Raw genomic sequence first — 19,055 nt, forward strand, 5'->3', positions numbered from 1 at the left:
GATGTATGTCTTTGGGTCCTATAGGCTTGTTCAGCCTCATCTTGCTCTTTCCCTAAGGCAGTAGGGATTTTACTCACCCAACCCCCATCTAGAGGTTCAGGGACTTGAGAGATGTGGGAAGCCTGACTGCCAGTGAAGACCGATGCAAAAAAAACAACTTGTTGAGTACCTTAGCCTTCTCCATGTCTATTGTTACTAGTTCCTCATTCTAATTCATGAGAGGGGGTACATTCTGCTAGGCCTTTCTCTTCTGAACAGTATACTCGTAGAATCCCTTCCTGCTATTTTTCACATCCCTTGCTAAGTTTAGTTTCATTTGTGCCTTGGCTTTCCTGATCCCATCCTGATTCGGATGATGTATTCTTCCCTGCCCACAAGCTCCTGCCTGCACATTTCCTTCTTATCCTTTTGTTTTACCAGCAGGTCCTTGCTCAGCCATGCCAGTTTCCTGCCACCTCTGCTTGATTTCTTATGCAGGGGGATGGAGAGCTCTTGTTCTCTCAGACAGTGTTCCTTAAAAAGCTGCTAGCTCTGTTCTGTTCCCGTGTCCCTAAGGACAGTTTCTCAGGGTATCTCAACCAGTAATTCCCTAAATAGTTTGAAGTTCGCTCTCCTGAAGTGCATTGTTCTGACTTCACTCTTTGCCAGGCACATATTCCTCAAGATCACAAACTCAATCACAGCATGGTTGCTATGGTCCAGACTGCCTCCAGTCTTAATCTCTTTAATGAGTTCATCTGCACTGGTCAGCATCAGGTCCAGTAATGCTTCACCTCTGGCTGGTTTGTAAAATACCAGGAAAAAAGGTCTCATCCTAAAAGTGAGACTTTTAATTAATGTTTTGGCACATTAGCCATGCATCTGAACTGCTTATTCATGGTTACTAAGCAAGTTGGTAGCTCTGTCATCTTGGCTAGAAGTGGACTTGCAACTAGGTTCAATGCACTTGAAAAGATACTTGCACTTTTTGTTGCTGCGTCTCTGTTGTAGCTTCTTTGCTTCATTCAGGGATTTTAGTATACTGACCTTCTTTCTGTCTTATATCATTTAAGGCATACAGACACAAATCTTTTAAGTGCTCTCACTCCTCAGATCTTCCAAATGAAACTGAATACAGACTTTGTTTAAAAGGTCATCTTTAAAATTATACACAATAAATCTAGAACAGGTAAAAATATATGTTAGTACCACTCCTCTCTCATCCCCACACTTCATCTCCACTGAATACTGAGCAGCACAAATCAGAGAAGGCGGCTTGTTGACCTCTTCACACTAGAAACATTTCCTTTTGCAACCATGGCATTAAAAGCAGATTGAGTGGCATTTCAATAAGCCCAAATACAGGAATAAAACACTTTGTCATCTTCTTCTGAACTTCCAATCTTAGCCACCATTTTTTCCTAAAATTAATTCCCCATTTATGTACTTCTTCTGCATCTGCACAGCTACAGAGGAGGGAAGTCATCCTTCTTCCCAACATAAATCACACAGATGTCCTGTGTTCAAAGAAAGACTCAGGATCATTTAGGAGAATAAAAAGCCAAAGATAATTTTTAAATGTCAGGAACACATAGATTAATAAATTAATCCATAAATTAATCCAACATACTTATGATAACATAAAAAAATAAAACATCCAATATTTAAAGACTACATTTTGTAATCACTTAGTCAACCAGCAGCACCAATGGCCAACAATGGATCATGAGCATGGCTTCAGTCAACGAGCTGTCTTAGAGAACGTAAGGAGGCACCTACCTGATGGCTGTTCTGTACTGGAATGTCCCCTAACACCTTTCCCACAATGTAATCTGCCATTCTCCCCTTGGTTATCTCCTCTGCATTGCTCTTTTTCTTGGGCTGTAAATATCACAGTGCCATGCAGCCTTTCTTCTCACACCAGTAAGTCTGTTTTCCATCATACACCATGCCCAGATACCCTCTGTCCCCAGTGGCCTGTCTTTCTTGAATGGACTGCCATCTTCCTTTGATGTCTCTCATGATAACCACTTTTTCTCAAAGCCACAAAGGCAATCCAGGTTCTGTCCCCAAAGATGCTCAGTTCATATAATCCATCTTCTCCTGAAACTCCACCCAACGAAGCAAGTGGTCTCTTGCCCCTAGCTTAGACACTATCATGTACCACGCCATGCCTGCAGCAAGGTTCAGCAGCCACTGGCTCTCTGTGGGCAGGTGGTGCAGAATATGAGAGGTTAATGCAGAGATGCCCCCACTGTCCTTCTAAACAGTGGCACCGGTGTCCAGAGTTAGGGGGTGGATGTTACACAATAGTCTGATGTGTCAGTAGTTAAAAAGCAAAGTGGGAATTTAACCTTCATGTCCTTCAAAGAGGAAGAACAGAAACCACAAATCACAGCAAGGAAATAAGCGAAGTAAAGCTATCATCATGATGATTCCTTCATCCTTGGATTGCATAGAAATGTAAGAAAAAAAGGGCAAGGCTCCTGTTCATGCAAAATGAATATCCAGAAGCAGTTCAGCATTAGTGAACTACAGTAAGATAACAGCTGTTGTTTTCTTTTGAATGATTATTTAATGTTTACATATTGCCATAAATACAGACTTGTTAAACTGTAATGAAAATTTCCATGTGCAAGCACAACACTTCCTCAGTTTTGCAAGGACCGTAAGAAGTAGAAACAAAGTAGCCTATTAATAGTCTAGTTTTCCAGCAGATGGCTGGGAGATGCAAACTTTCACATTGCCTGTGATTGTAGATGACTACTTGTAAACCTAGACAGAAAAGTAACACTCTTACGCTAAAGACTAAGTTTAAGAAACAATAAAATAGTTGAAGAGCAGAAAAAAACAAGAGAACAAACAAAAAAACAGCAGCTGCTCCCAGTGCATGAAACAAGACCCTGACTCTTTTACAGGCTGCCAAAGTCCAAAGTTGCAGCCTGACAGGGACACAAAAAGGTATTTCTCAAAGTGCTTAGCAATTTTCCAGCAGCTTTTGGCTCAAGGATACAAATCCTTTATTACAGGTTCTTACATCCTTTATATACATTCACAAGTTTTCTCTTTTAACTTTCTCACCCACCATTACACATCAACTAAACGTTCCAAAAACACTCCTTAACTGTGCATGCAGGTGCTTATCCAGTCAGAGCCATGAGTCGTCCTAGCCACACACTCTTCCTCCAGTCAGGGTCATCATCACGTGGCCATCATGCAGCTTACTTAACTTTGTTTTTTTCTTCTTTCTGGAGATGTCCTTAGTTCTCAGCCTTGCCTTCTCATGCTGTTTATTTTGCTCTGCAGCTTCTGCTCTGAATAGTCTTTCTTGTATTCCCACAATAGGACAAGGGAGAATGATTTTAAGCTCAAGGAGGGAAGGTTTAGATTGGATGTCAGGGGAAGTTCTTCACAGAGAGAGTGATGAGGTGCTGGAACAGCCCAGAGAGGCTGCAGATGCTCCGCTCCTGGAAGTGTTCAGGACCAGGTTGGATGGGGCCCTGGGCAACCTGGTCTAGTACCAGATCAGGAGGTTGGTGGCCCTGCCTGTGGCAGGGGTGTTGGAACTCAGTGATTCTTGGGGTACCTTCCAACCCAAGCCATTCTATGATTCTACTCTCAGTTGTAGCTTTTCCTATTTTTTTGTCGGCAGTGGTAGGTCATTATGTCTACATGCTGATATACTGTCTTTGGTGTTTGTAAAGTGGAAATATCTTTTAAAGTCCAATTAGGTTGAATTTTAAGTTATCTCAAGCCTATACAAATTTTGCTCCTCGTATTCCTGTTATTAAAAAAATTATCTCTTTTGTCACATGTGGCACCATCTATACTAAATCTGTCCATCTTTGCAGGCAAACATGGATCAGATAATGCAATTTGTGGAACCCACCTGTCAGTCTGTAGAAGACTCCATATGACTGGTTAAAAGATGTTCTAAGCCTGACAGGAAAGGTAAAGTGCCTAATAAGGCAGAATACAATGCTTATTTCTTCATCTATTACACTGTGCATCTTTCCGATTTTTAATCATTTGTTGTAACTGTTTCTCAGATTTCACTGTGTGATATAAACTTGTGCAGTTCTTCACATATGGACATATTTTCATTCTGAATAGAACAAATCTTTTTGAGTCCTTTTCTGATATGTGACAGTAGTATTAAAAAACATCTTATGAAATAAGCTAAGTAACTGAAAATAGCCATTCTGAGACAGGCAAGTAATATTTTCACTGATCAGGTAAACTGATCTGAGAAGAACTTGTGCACACTTTGAAAAGAAAGCTGCAGTAGTCAGATCAGACAGACTGCAGTCAGTCTGAAGAATAGTTTGGAGGAAACTGCTTGTTACATGACCTTGGAGGAAATACTTCATTTTAGGAGACTCTAGCTAGGATTACATTTTGCACTGCTGATTCAGTGCTTCATAATCTTCAGGGACTGCCTGACTGAGACAGGAAGAGCTTTGTTGCTGGAAGTATAGATGAGGATTTTTGGCCTTTCTGTAAGGCATAATAGAGAGGGTATAACTATAAGCAAAATGTTAGTGGTGGTTCTCTGTTTACAGAGGCACTGGAAGCTGCGGTGTGAGCCAGGCCCAGCTTTGTTCTAAGTAGTTAGGATGAGATCAGTAAGGAACTTCATTCATTTTCAGACTGGCAGGGTTTTTAGGGGCTCCTGTCCTCCTTAGTCCACTTTACAGCTCATGTTTTAAAATACTGGAAACAGCACTTATGTGCTATACTGTTGCAAGGACTTAAGAAGGTTTCTTCCCGTGACAAACCTAATCACAGCTTTTCCATATTTGATAATGTATTGGGGATTATTGTCAAGACTTGTAGGGGTATGGAAGAACAACTATGGAATAAATGTCCCATGAATTGTTATGGGCTGTGGAGATATCCAATTCTGCTTATCAATTAAAAAAAAAAAAGAAAAAAGGAAAAAAAAAAGATCAACTCTATGCTTTGTGGAAAACAGCATCTTCTCTCTTAAAATCTTATCTGTCTTATAAAAAACATCTTTGTTTCTCAACTTCAGTTCTGTTTTGTTCTTGATCTGCATCCTATGTTATCGTTACTAATGACAGCTCTCTCCCATGATCACTGTAGCAAACATCTCCTGTATGCCGTACATGAGTCTTCCTAGATTGAATTTTTACTTTTGTATTTGCAGATTTCCAGAAGATTGCAATGGAAACAACAACAGGTTTTGCAAGAATGGGATTTATTTATTTCTCCGATCCATATCCCAATCAATATTATTGTGTAAGTAAATATGAAAATTGAATTTTGCCAAGTTTTACACTAACTTTTACCTGTTTGAATAAAGAATGTTAGAGAGCTTTTTCAGCATGGATGTTCAATCTTATAGCTTGCCTGGGTGGCATTAGGTGAAGAGCAATTGTCTTGGGCTGAAGATACAATGTATAATAATGTATGTATGTAAGTAACGAAGCTTATTTTTTATATATTACTAAAACATTAAAAAAAGGAACAAAAACATAAAACTAGTGGGTTATTTGACTTTGTTTTGTGAAACTAATGAATTCAATGGAAGCGAATTGCAATTGCAATTCTTAGGGAGTTCTGAAGGTGTTTTTCAGAGGTTTTTCATGTAATATTGCTCCTCCTGTGATTCATCCTTGAAAACAGGTTGTTCACAAATGTATATATTGCCAAAAAGCAATGACAATAATAAAGTGGGATCATGAAGCAAGGGATATTTTTCTCTGGTAAGACAGGTCTCATAAAAGTCTAGTAAAGAGACATGATCAAATATTTATTTTTGTTGAATGTCTGATTGTAAGTCTATACAATCAATTTAAAAATTTGCAGCTAATGTATTTATGTCATCATAAAATGGAATCGAGAATATACCAAGAAGTTAATGATTTTTTTTTTAAATCTTGAATCCTATTCTCAAATTCCTTTATCAAAATTGAAAGGAAGGCTACATATTTTTCACTGCTCACAGGACTTTGTTTAGCCAACACATCAAAATGCATGAAATCAAAATGCATGAAATCATTTGCCATAAGTTGAGCTTGTCATAATTTAGTTTCATTTCAATTTTTTTTCATTTTGTTATGGTTTGAAACATAGCGCAGATCAGGTGATTTTTCATCTTGAAGATGCACGTTTAACTCATTTAAATTAGCTGTCAAATCCACCCAAAATACTAAGTCTGTGAGCCATTTTTCATCTTCATGTTTTGGAACAAATCTTCCTTTTGGTTTTGTAAATGAGTTGATTTCATTTCACAAATCATAACACCTTCTTAGCATTTTATCCCAACTTAGCCACCTTCCTTCAGAAAAGTAAATGATGTCCCCATAATCAGCATCCATACTTTTAAAGAACTCCTGGAACTAGCAACAATTCAGTCTATTGTATTTTATTAAATTCACAGCTTTGATGATGATCTTCATGCCATTCTCTGATGTTAAAGCTTTCACACATAAATTTTCTTGATGTACAATGCAGTGATATTTCATCAAACGTGAGTTGCTGGCGGCAATTGCATAATCTTTTATTAACCTTGTAAGTCCTCTTTTTTTTTTACCAGCCACCACCAAGGTGCCGTCAGAAGCTATACCAAATATGTGGACAAAGGTTAAAGAATATAGTTTTAATGTAGTCTTTACTGTTTCATACAAATAAAGAGATTAATTGTGCCTTTCAGTGGCACCAAAGAAGCCATTTATTCAGTGACATTACATTCACTATGAATACCTCTAATGAAAATGGCAAGTTGAGCTGTATCTGCAGCATGAGTACTTCTATACATTGTCAAAGCATAACGTTTGAAAATAGCAGCTTTACTCTCCAAATTTATTTTGATAGATTTTCCTATTTCTTCAGTTTGCCAGGCTACAGTCTGGTGAGACAAATTGATTTTAGAAAAATCTGTTTTTATCAGGACACATTATATCTGCCATACTTTCCAAACCTGTATTAACTTACCATCAGTAAACGGTTTTGATTTTTTTTGCAATCAGATTTGCTATCACATAACTGGCTCTTATAACAGAGTCCATTTGAGTTTTAGCTTTTAAAAAAATATTTTGCTGAGGTGACAGACTTTTTTCAGTTCCACTATTCTGTCTTTACAAAGCATTTCTTGATATGCATAGAATTTGGCAGTATGTTTCCGCATACAATGTCTTTTCAAATTATAATCTTTGAATCTGGTAACGCGGTCAGGGCGGAGGCAGCGCTATCGGCAACAGGGAGGACCAGACCAGTTGCAGCTCGTTAAGGTTGCCCTAGATCGTGCTAGTGTCTGCTGGTTTGCCATGGCTGCCCCCCGGCGGAAGGCTATTTCCACGAAAAATGTGGGGACCCAGACTGAGGTCCCATGCACACATAAAAGGAAGGTTGCTGCCAAGAAAAATGAGGAGACCCAGATGGAGGTCCCACAACAACATGCTAGAGCTCAGCTTTTTGGCTGCAGTGAGTGCTTGAGCCTGGCCCTTGCAGTGCAGGGTGATGGAGACAGCGTGTGTGTCAGATGTGACCAGCTAAATGATTTACTTAGCCTGGTGGCTGACCTGAGGAAGGAAGTGGAGAGGCTGAGGAGTATCAGGGAGTGTGAACAGGAGATTGATTGATGGTGCCAGCCCCTACCGTCCCTGAGATGTAGGCAGCCAGCTGCGGCCCTGCATGAAGCATGTCACCCCCCTACCACCTTCTAAACAGGTAATAGGGGGAACCAGCAGGCAGGCAGTGTTCCTGCTGCAGTGATCCCCCTGTCCTCTCCCCCACCTAACAACAGTGATGAACTGGGGGGCAGGGGGCAAAAAGTCCCTGCTTGGCGGTGGAGGCGCATCCGCCTGGCGATTACCGTCCCTCCCCAGCTGCCCCTGCAGAACAGGTACAGTGCTCTGTGGGGACAGCTGGACAGTGGGGGAGACGATGGTTCTTCCCACTTGGAGGTGTCTCTGAAGCCTAGCAGGACTACCCTTAACATTAAAACCTTCTCAGCAAAGAACAAAAGACGGGTCATTGTTGTTGGTGACTCAGTGCTGAAGGGAGCAGAAGGCCCAGTATGTAGACCTGACCCTCTACACAGGGAGGTCTGCTGCCTCCTGGGAGCCCGAGTTAAAGATGTAAGGAATAAACTTCCTTCCCTAGTACAACCCTCAGATTATTATCCTCTGCTGTTGTTTCAGGTAGGCAGTAATGAAATAGGAAGAACTTCCCTTAGACCTATGAAGAAGGACTTCAGAGCCTTAGGGCGTCTGGTCAAGGGTTCGGGAGCACAAGTTGTGTTCTCCTCTATCCCTCCAATCATAGGGAATAATGAGGGACTAAACATGGTGGGTCAACAGATTAATATCTGGCTCCAAGCCTGGTGTGCCCGGCAGGGGTTTGGTTTTTTTGACCTCGGCTCTATGTACACGAGACCGGGCCTGCTGGCAACCGATAGCAGTAGCTTATCCCACTGGTGGAGAGGGGTTTTACGATGGGAATTGGGAAGGTTCATTGATAGGGCTTTAAACTAGGTATGAAGGGGGGCGGGGGTGAAACCAGGGTCACTAGTAAGGACCCTGTATGTAATGAGCCAGTGCTTGTGGGAGGGGGTTGTGCTAGTGGGGGAAGCAGTGGGGAAAAACTTCAGATTTCTTCTGGAAGTTTGAGGGAGGGCCCCTCTAGAAAGGTAGTGTGGCGGAAAGCCCAGATGAAGTGCCTTTACACTAACGCACGCAGCATGGGAAATAAGCAGGAGGAACTGGAAACTGTGATGTGCTTGGAAAATTATGATCTAGTTGCTATCACTGAAACGTGGTGGAACGAATCCCACAATTGGAACACTCTGATTGAGGGCTACAGCCTCTTCAGAAGGGATAGACAGGGCAGGAAGGGAGGGGGAGTTGCCCTCTATGTTAGGAAGTGGATAGACTGCGAAGAGCTGTGTCTGAGTAACAGCCATGGCCAGGTTGAGAGCTTATGGGTTAAAATCAGGGATCAGTCCAGTAAAGGAGATCTAGTGGTTTGGGTCTGTTACAGGCCACCTGATCAGGAGGAGCCTGTTGACAAGACCTTCTTGCTCCAGCTGCAGGAAGTGTCACATTTGTAGGCTCTTGTCCTGATGGGGGATTTCAACCACCTGGATATCTGCTGGGATAGCGGCATGGCAGGTGGCAGACAATCCAGGAGATTCCTGGAGTCTGTTGAAGATAACTTCCTGGTCCAGGTATTAGATGGACTGACTCAAGATGAAGCCTTACTGGACCTGGTGCTCACCAATGTGGAGGAGAGCATTAGAGGGGTTAAGATTGGAGGCAGCCTGGGCTGTAGTGATCATGCCCTGGTGGAGTTTGCGATCTGGAGGAATGCAGGCCTGGCAAAAAGCAGAGTCAGGACCCTGAACTTCAGGAGAGCAAACTTCGGGCTGCTCCAGGAACTGCTGGGTGGGATCCCCTGGGAAACTGTCCTTAAGGGCATAGGAACAGAGCAGAGCTGGCAGCTCTTTAAGGACACCTTCCTGAGAGTGCAAGAGCTCTCCATCCCCCAGCAAAAGAAATCAAGCAGAGGAGGCGGGCGACCAGCATGGCTGAGCAAGGGCCTGCAGCTTAAACTGAGGGAAACGAGAGAAATGTATGCGAAGTGGAAGCAGGGTTGTGTAGCCTGGCAAGAATATAGGGCTGTTGTCCACATCTGTTGAGGTAGGATCAGGAAAGCCAAGGCACAGATGGAGCTGAACTTGGCTAGGGATGTGAAAAATAACAAGAAGGGGTTCTACAGGTACATAGGCAGGAGGAGACAGGCCAAGGAGAGTGTTCCCCCTCTGATAAATGAGGATGGAGAAGTGGCTTCCTCAGACATGAAAAAGCTGTAGTGCTCAATAAGTGCTTTGCCTCGGTCTTCACTGGTGGTCAGGCTCCCCATGTCTGCCAGGACCCTGAACCTCTAGGTGTGGGTGAGAGGAGCAGATTCCGTCCCACTGTAACAGTGGAACAAGTCTGAGACCTCCTCATGAAACTGAATGTATGGAAGTCCATGGGGCCAGATGATATCCATCCTAGAGTTCTGAGAGAGATGGCTGATGTGGTTGCTGAGCCGCTCTCCATCATATTTGAAGAATCAGGGCTGTCGGGTGAAATCCCCAGTGACTGGAGAAAGGGAAACATTATTCCCATTTTTAAGAAAGGGAGAAGGGATGACCCAAGGAGCTACAGGCCGGTGAGCCTCACCTCTGTGCCTGGGAAGATCATGGAGCAGATCCTTCAAGAAGACATGTCAAGGCACATACATGACAAGGAGGTGATCCGAGACAGCCAGCATGGCTTCACCAAGGGCAGATCTTGCCTGACCAATCTGGTGGCCTTCTATGATGAAGTGACGGCATCAATGGATGGGAGAAGGGCGATGGATGTCACCTACCTGGACTTCTCCAAAGCCTTTGACAGGGTCCCTCACCACATCCTTCTCTCCAAATTGGAGAGAAATCTCTTCAGCATCCTTATCAATGACATAGATGATGGAATTGAGTGCACCCTCAGCAAGTTTGCAGATTACACCAAGCTGAGAGGTACAGTCAATACACTGGAAGGAAGGGAAGCCATCCAGGGGGACCTGGACAGGCTGGAGAAGTGGGCCCACGAGAACCTAATGAGGTTTAACAAGGCCAAATACAGGGTGCTGCACTTGGGCTGGGGCGATCCCAGGTATTTATACAGCCTGGAGGAAGAACTCCTCGAGAGCAGCCCTGTGGAGAGGGACTTGGGGGTCCTGGTGGATGAGAAGCTGGACATGAGCCAGCAGTGTGCGCAGGCAGCCCGGAAGGCCAACTCTGTTCTGGGCTGCATTAAAAGAGGAGCGGCCACCAGGGAGAGGGAGGTGATTGTCCCCCTCTACTCGGCTCTTGTGAGGCCCCATCTGGAGTACTGCATCCAGGCCTAGGGGCCCCAGCACAAGAAAGACACGGAGCTCTTGGAACGAGTTCAGAGGAGAGTGACTAAGATGATCAGAGGGCTGGAGCACCTCTCCTGTGAGGAAAGGTTGAGGGAACTGGGCTTGTTTAGTTTGGAGAAGAGAAGGCTCCAGGGAGACCTCATTGTGGCCTTTTAATACTAGAAGGGAGCGTATAAACAGGAGGGGGAACGATTGTTCATGAGGGTGGATAGCGATAGGACAAGGGGGAATGGTCTTAAACTGATCCAGGGGAGATGTAAGTTAGATATTAGGAGGAAGTTTTTCACACAGAAGGTGGTGATGCACTGGAACAGGTTGCCCAGGGAGGTTGTGGATGCCCCATCCCTGGAGGTATTCAAGGCCAGGCTGGACGTGGCTCTGAGCAGCGTGGTCTAGTGGTTGGCAACACTGTACTCAGCAGGGTGGTTGAAACTAGATGATCTTTTCAACCCAGGCCATTCTATGATTCTATGATTCTATGACAAATACTGGTAAATATTGAAAGAACTTTAAGTATATCATTAGTTTTAGAGTCACATCTTAGCATGCCACAAAATATTAGATCCTTAGTTGTTCAGTTTCTTTTCAAGTACCTGCTTCAAAACTGAATGTCAAATATTTTGATTTCCATTTCTTCAGTGTATGTTTACCTGTGTGGACAGGTAAAATACTATTACGTGACCACTAAACATGGCTAACTTATGCCTCTAAGTGCTGTCCTCTAAGTAAAGTTAAATGTTTAAAAATAGGATATATGTTATAATGCTAGTAATATTCTTCCTAACAAGGTAATGATGGGAAGCTAAATTAGACTTCTTATGGGATTGTTTGATGATGCTTGGTTAGTTGAAACTGATTACTCTGTTCTCTCAACAGAGGCGGCTGAATGCTCATCATGATGAATGAGACATTGTGACATTCACTTAAAAAATTTCACAACTTTGTAACTTATTTTTTTGTTAAATAGTTTGCAAACTCACTTTGGGTTTTCAGATGTTCCTGATATCTTATCTCTCCTTCAAAGGGCACACAATCATATCTTTCCACATTACAACATTTTCTTTTTAAATAATGGAGTGTTTCTTGTTACTTTTGTCTACTGTATTATAATAATTCAAGTACGAAGGAACCTAGAGACATCCCTAGTCCAACCTCATGCTCAAAGCTGGGTCAGTACTGCATTCTGATGAGATTGTTTAGGGCTTTGTGCTGTTTGGTCCTTAAAAACTCTAAGGGTGGAGGATGTACAGTCTCTTTTCAGAAGCTCTTTCCTCTGTTCCAGTGCAAAGGTAAGCAGTGAGAAGACATCATTATTGCAAGTGGTGACTTAAAAGTCTATTGATCGGAATTGTAATTAATTTCTGGAATCATCACTACCTCTAATTCCTTCCTGGATTTGCAACTGATTATACTATGCACTTGACAGGAAAAAATTTCAGAAAAAAAAAAAAAAAGAACTTGTATTGCTGATCTTTACTCTGATGGCAAAATTAAGGAACCAAAAAGTGGTTACTAAGATATATAGTTTAATGTTAAGTTACTTTTCAGAGATAATAAACAGTTTTTCAGAGAATCAACAACAAACTTAACAAACTTATTCAGACTGCTGGAAAGGAAGCATAGCCTTATTGACTGGTTTTGGATACTGGTTCTGTAAGACATCTGGATACAGAATTATAAAGGCCTCTGCGTGTATTGATCTAGACATTTCAACTATTAAATGACTGAATACTTGGATTTAAAAACTAAGCCTGCAGAAATTGGTAGAGGCAATGCTCTTGGTCTGCAGATTGAGAGCAAGAAACTTGTATTTCACTCCAAAAAGCTTACTAGAAATATTTGGTAATTGCAGAAGTTACAGTGCTACTTTGCATTACAGACTTTAAATTAATCACTTAATGTTGTGAAGTCTGATGTTGGAGTTACAGCAAAACCAAAGCTTCTTCAGTGGACAAACTTGCCTTATGAGTAGAAAGCTTCAACTATTACTCTTTTTGAGAAAATGTCACCAGCAACTATATATGTTAGAAATTGGGACAGAAAACAATTATGCTTCTTGTTATCACCTTTTCATAATGAAGGTGTGCTCTGTGCAACTGAGTATTGTATCCTTTTGGCAAAATGGGGAAAAATAGTTTAACATTGGAATAAAATACATTGTAAAAATAGTCAGAACTAATCAGGTTAGCAATTTATTTACATATGCTTCTGCTTGTGATCATATAGGGTGGCAGTGCGTCTTCTGACCTGTTTTTCCTAGACTCAATTTGGTCTTGAATGACTTTTATTTCAGACCTGTTTTCCATTTATTACCCAACATCAGTGTATACTTATTCCCTTATGATCACTTTTACTGCCTCAATTCAGTGAAATTTTGCAGTAAATTCAGTTGGATCAGAAAAGGCAGCTGCAATTCATCCTAAAGTTTGATTGCCATTGTCCACAGCAAAGGCTTGTCTGTCTCGATGGTCACAGTTCCAGAGTTGTCATAGGTATTGGAAGTACTGACAAGCGTTCCGAACTTCAACACCTGGTTAGCTACAAAAAGAAAGAAAGAGGCTTAATGATACTGTTGAAACAAAAGCATTTATGAATGGGCATTTCCTGGTCCCACAAAGAAGTCCCACATAAAACAGCGGAGTAAATCTAACCCAGATAAATACCATTAAAATAGCTGCAGTAAATACCAGTTAGAAAAGTAAGAACTCCAAGGCCATCCTTTCTTTCACTCTGCAAAAAAAACGACAGGTGCCAGGTGGTGATCAAGAAGTGTGCAAAGCAACATATTATTTTCTGGTTTTGGACAGAAGATAGAAATATTCCAACTCTGGTCATGAAGGTGGGCTATAATAAACTCATACAACATAATGCAGTCATGCAACGCACGTTATACTGTCCACCAGTTGCTGTAAGCTACGGGGGGACTTGGTCTTGCTAGCATGCATGGCTTAAAAATGAGGAGCAGTCAGAAAAAAGGCAGGACATAAAATGTATTCAGTGTCCCATGCTAAATCTGCAGTTGCCCCTGCTCATTCCTTCTCCCACAAATTATGAGCCTAAAATGCACTGAAGAAATGGCTTCATCTGCTAGCTGTATATGGCTGGAAGGAGAGAATAGCATCTAAGTTTCACTTCTGCTTTAAACAGAAGATTCCTACCACTTGAGTATCCTGGGAGTTTGCAGCGTAACTGCAATGCAGTACAGAAGATCAAGGAGAAAAATAAGAAGTACTGTACTCAATAATTATACACCTAAAATAAATCTGCTATATCCTGTCAGTATGATTTTGGACACGCAACAATGCTAGATAGGGTCCTTGACAAATGGCAGGACAAAGGAGTTGTGGTGTTTGCTACAAGCAATGCATGAGGTGAGGTTGCCAGAGAAGCCAGATTTCACACCTCAGAGGTAAGGAGGTCATTTATGGAAGTTGAAGTAGCAGATGGATAGAGTTCCCTGTGTAGAAATACTCCTCAAACACTCCTGTTCTAAATCCTGCCTGGAAACACCCATTAGCTGATATTTGGTTTCAAATATTTGTTGACACACAATTACCCATTTTTGGTTACTGTATATTTTGAACAGAGGGAAATTCTAAAACAATATGAATCAACTTTTACCTCTATTTTGTATAAACCCACTCATTTTGTATCATTTATTGCTTCTTGCTCAAGACTACCTGAATAATTCTTACTGCTCTGGCTTTGCATCTGAAATAACGGCTCTGTAGAAGGCAAGAATTAAGAACAACATGGCAGGTTAATGAAACAAAATTAAAGCAGCGTTTCCTCATGCATAAGATGAAAATCTTGTTTGCTTTTTTAAATAAGAAGTTCTAGCCCACTAGGTGGAGACTCAGCTTTCCCTACCAGATTTTTTCCTGCACAGGGATCAGTTTGAAATGCTGAAGTGAAAAATGCAAAGACTATAAAAAAGTACTGTTAATTCACATGGCTCAAATGGACAAATTCCAATTATTTGGTTTCACAACCAGCCAACGTTTTCACTAACACAATTAAAAACGCATGCTTTCTATGCATTAAACTAACAGAAATCAATGTGAAAAAGTATGTTTAAACCAGTAAAGGAGATAATAGGATGTACATATATACTGCTCCCCGGTAAACTTCCTTCTATGTCAGGCACTATGTGAAGTTTACCAGATCGAAAAAGTGAAAAGTTCTACCAGTTCATACTTGATCCATCCCTTTTCTTTTTTAATAGCTTTTAGTATGCCTTGTTAAGTTCTAGCAAGAGCTTATGCCTTGGAAAGAACCTATTATAATAAAGCCATTCTCACTGTTGATGTTATTTTTCTGAAATGCCTTCCAAAGAAAACAATCTTTTTGTTGTCTTGTAATTAGTATTTATAGTTTTGACAGATAATAGAACTGATGTTAATAAAGGATTTCAGTTTGCGATTTTTATAAAATTTCAGACTGGAAAAGACCTGGGATGTTTACAATTCTGTAATTAAAGTAAGTTTTATTTTGGGTTGTTGAAAACTTTCTTTAAGACAAATAGTGATCTTTTTTTTTTTCCCCCCCACATGAGAATTCAAGGGCTGATTTAGATGAAAATAGATGGTTCCACAAAAATGACAGTCCCCCCTCCACCTCCCAGCCGGCACTAGACTCTTGTTCACCTAAAGTTTGGCTTAGTGCTTTGGTTCCAAAAGAACTGTTTACTGATAATAAATTGTCAGAAAAAATATTCTACCCAGCTCTCCCAGGATAGTTCTGCTATTTTTCATTGCTCTCCATTCATAAAGTCAGTGTGTCTAATTGGCACTGGGTCTAGGTGGCTGTGCCTCGAGTGAAAGCAGTAGGTAATACACAAGAACGTAACCAAGTCATAACTCCATGGTGAGCTTCTTAAGTCTGACAGCTCTGGAGTTTAGAAATAATAATAATAAAAAACAATACTGAAAAAACACCATTAAGAAAAAAACGAAGCCTAAAATTACATTTATAAAATCCTTATCAAGATTGTTTCTCTAGAACAGTTGTGAGGTTTATTTTTCTGCTGGCAGAGATGAAAATAAATGAGACCCAAGGTTGTTGCCAGCTAATGTGTCCACTACTGCACTGCACACTTTCAGCCTGTAAACTGAGCAAACAGACTCCAATTGCAGCTAGATTTGGCCTCCTTGTGCTATCAGCTGCTGCAAAAACACTAACTCCCAATATCAGGTTACCCCTCAATAACTGTGTTCATGGTCTAGTCGACTTGCAGTCATTATTCAAATGACTGCATTGTATTATTTGAGGTACTTAGAGCAGAAGAGAACTTACACTAAGGTTGAATATATATCATACAAGCTGCACTTAAGCAGAGCCTGAGCATATACAGAGAAGAAATTTCTTCTTACACATATCATATGTGGCAAAAGCAAACCATGTCATTAATTTGAAAGGCTTAAGTGAATGAGCAGGCCCTCTGGTTATTCCTACATCTGTAAGAGAACCATGGAGGACTTGGGGACACTAAGGGTAATCTAATGGTTGTGCGGAAAGGAGTTCTCAAGAGGCAAGTCCTTCCTTACCCAGGAGCAGATTTGGTGATGGCAGTGAATTGGGTGTGAAAAGGGCAGAACAGCCATGTCTGGTGTCTTAATCCAAAGACAGTGAGTCAAACGGAAGCCTTCTGGAACTCTCTGGCCCCCAGTAACACAAGGGTCCCCAGTCCATGGGATTTCAGCAGCAACTCAGAGTCTTACTGCTGTGATCACAAGTGTTTGACTGCAAAACACCCCTACAATGAGCACATCATACTGCGATAGCCACACTATACAGCCTTTTCTCAGCTGTGTGTCTCATTTACTACCTGAAATACGTAAAGTCACACCTTGCTGATTTCCATCACTCAAAATAGAAATAGATATACTCCTGGCATGGATGTTTGAAATATCAAAATACTTAAATATAATAAACAATTATAATTAAATATTAATTATAAGCCTTATTACAAGCAATGTAATTTTCTTTTCCCTAAGCAAATGATGCAACAAAATGATAGGACATTAAGATCCATAAGCTAAAACACAAGTTAAAGTGAAATATTGAATTACATTTTGGTATCCTATTACAGTTTATCTGGAGAGGATTTCCCTCAAGTTCTGTGTTAGGAGCAAAAATCTGAATGCATGAGCTTTAAAAAAAATTGCTGATAGCCTGATTTTCCTTTCATTTCTCCCCATTTTACCCATGTCATTATTCCAACTTCACTGAAGTCAGTCTTGGTTTACAAGAATGTATACAAAGGAAAAAATTGGGTCCTTCATCTCTGGGCAGTGGGAACTGCAGAATTGGAAGCTGCAAATAGCTGGAATCTACAATGAACTGTTTTCAGTACTGACACTACACAGAAGTGACTCAAAGACTGGCTGGGTCTGCTGGGAGGGGACAGGACCACAAAGAGTCTGGAGTAAGCAGGGATTGCATTTGGCAATTTTTACAAGTGGTATAACTTTTGGTAGCTGTTTGTGCAGCACACAGCAGTATTTTTGTAACCTCACCAGACTCATATAAGCAAGCTCACAAAAGCAAGACAGGGCCAGCCCAGGAACACCTCATTGCCCAGGTTCAGGGGAATTGGGTATCCAGGTGCTGGCAAAGGATTCCAGCTAGGGGCCCTGCAGCAGAGTGCCCAGCTGCGTGCTGGTGGCAGTGCAGGAGATGGCAGCGAAAGCACTTACTGTCAAGCCTTAACTGTGTCATTTAAAAAGAGAAAGTATGTTAATGGAATGGCATGTTCTACTCTGGATAGAAACCACTCATGTTGGGTGAGCCTTCAGAAACACAAATGGATGTCAGAAGTTTTCACATTTATTCCAGCAGACTTCTCCAGCTTTGTAACCATGGCACTGTAGGAATAACTGGAACTCCTACTGTCACATTACCTGCTTGGGAGCAATTTAGAATGATAAGCTGATAAAAATGAAGGTAATAGAGAGCTTCTATACCAGCGTCACTGCTGCAACAGCTGCTTCCCCCAAACCAACAGGAATCATTAGCTGCAGAAAGTCTCCGTGGCTTATTATCAGTATTTTAGCACTACTAACAAGTTGTGCTCCTGTTTTCATTCAAAATCAGACTTTGGACACTTAACATAATTGAAATGGCGTAGAAAGTCTGATGTGGAAACTGTATGAACTATTTGCGGTAGTGTCTTTCCAATCTCAACATGATAAAGCTGTACCAGTCCTACACGAGTAAAAGTGACTTACTTGTCACGGTTCGGCCTAGTTCAGCCTAGTGTCTGTGACAAGAGAGCAAAGGGACCCACAGATCCATGCTCTAGGAAGTCGGGGGGGCGGAAGGGAAAAGGTAGGGAGACGAGCCTAGGAAAACAGCGGCAATTAGCTAAGGGAAAAAACTTAGATTACTAAATATAGCAGCTGAACATGAGATAATACAGTATAATACAATATGATTGGAATTGGAACTAATAAATCAAATAAAATGAGAGAGTTTCTGAAACCGAAGTCCTTACTCTAATGCTGTAGGCGAAATGGCCAGGGATCAAAAAAAGAGGGGTCTCATGACTCCCAGTCAGTTTTATCTTTCCCTCCAAACGGAAAATGGAAACAGAAAAGTGAAGTCTTCTGGGAGTTGTACTTCATTCTTCTCTTTTGAGACCAAGAGACTGGAAATACTGACAATCCATGGAACTGCAGCATTAACACTTTAACTTCCAGTACACTGCAAGAGATTATGATGTGGAATATTGATGAAAAAACCATAAAGTCATGATACTTACCAGAATGTAAGTGCAAAGAAAGACAGGAAACAAGCTGGCTGAGGACTGTTTTGCTGTGCTAAGGCAAAGCCAGGCTATGAAATGATGTAAATAAAATTTGGTTTAGCCAATAAGAGACAAAGTCAAAGTGTGTACTTCACTTTTGATGCTTTCCAGTAAGCTTGTAAAAAGTCTGTCATTGTAGGCCTGAAGGCCTATGCAAATGACAGATCCTATTATTAGTAGAGCTAGAGCACCAAAGAAACAGGTACTGAAATAAAATAGTTTCAGTTTGACAGTCACTACTGCAAAGATCTTGCATTTAATACAGACAAAATAACTTGTTGCTATTTTGGTCCTCCTCCACTTTGTGTTGTGTTTTGGGATTTCAGCAAAGCTTTCAATACTGTTTCTCACAGTA

General features: G+C 41.2%; 1 protein-coding gene across 1 annotated transcript in view; it reads right to left on the minus strand.

Moving 5' to 3' along the window:
• The window catches only part of TPK1 (thiamin pyrophosphokinase 1), a 314,743-nt gene continuing 308,087 nt past the window's right edge, over positions 12,400 to 19,055 (minus strand). Inside the window, exon 8 of the mRNA XM_021388536.1 lies at positions 12,400 to 13,431. Within this exon, the coding sequence (XP_021244211.1) occupies positions 13,313 to 13,431 (119 nt within the window). The 3' untranslated portion in view covers positions 12,400 to 13,312. The remainder of the gene's footprint in view (positions 13,432 to 19,055) is intronic.

Source organism: Numida meleagris, chromosome 2 (assembly GCF_002078875.1).
Source record: "Numida meleagris isolate 19003 breed g44 Domestic line chromosome 2, NumMel1.0, whole genome shotgun sequence".
Lineage (NCBI taxonomy): Eukaryota > Metazoa > Chordata > Aves > Galliformes > Numididae > Numida > Numida meleagris.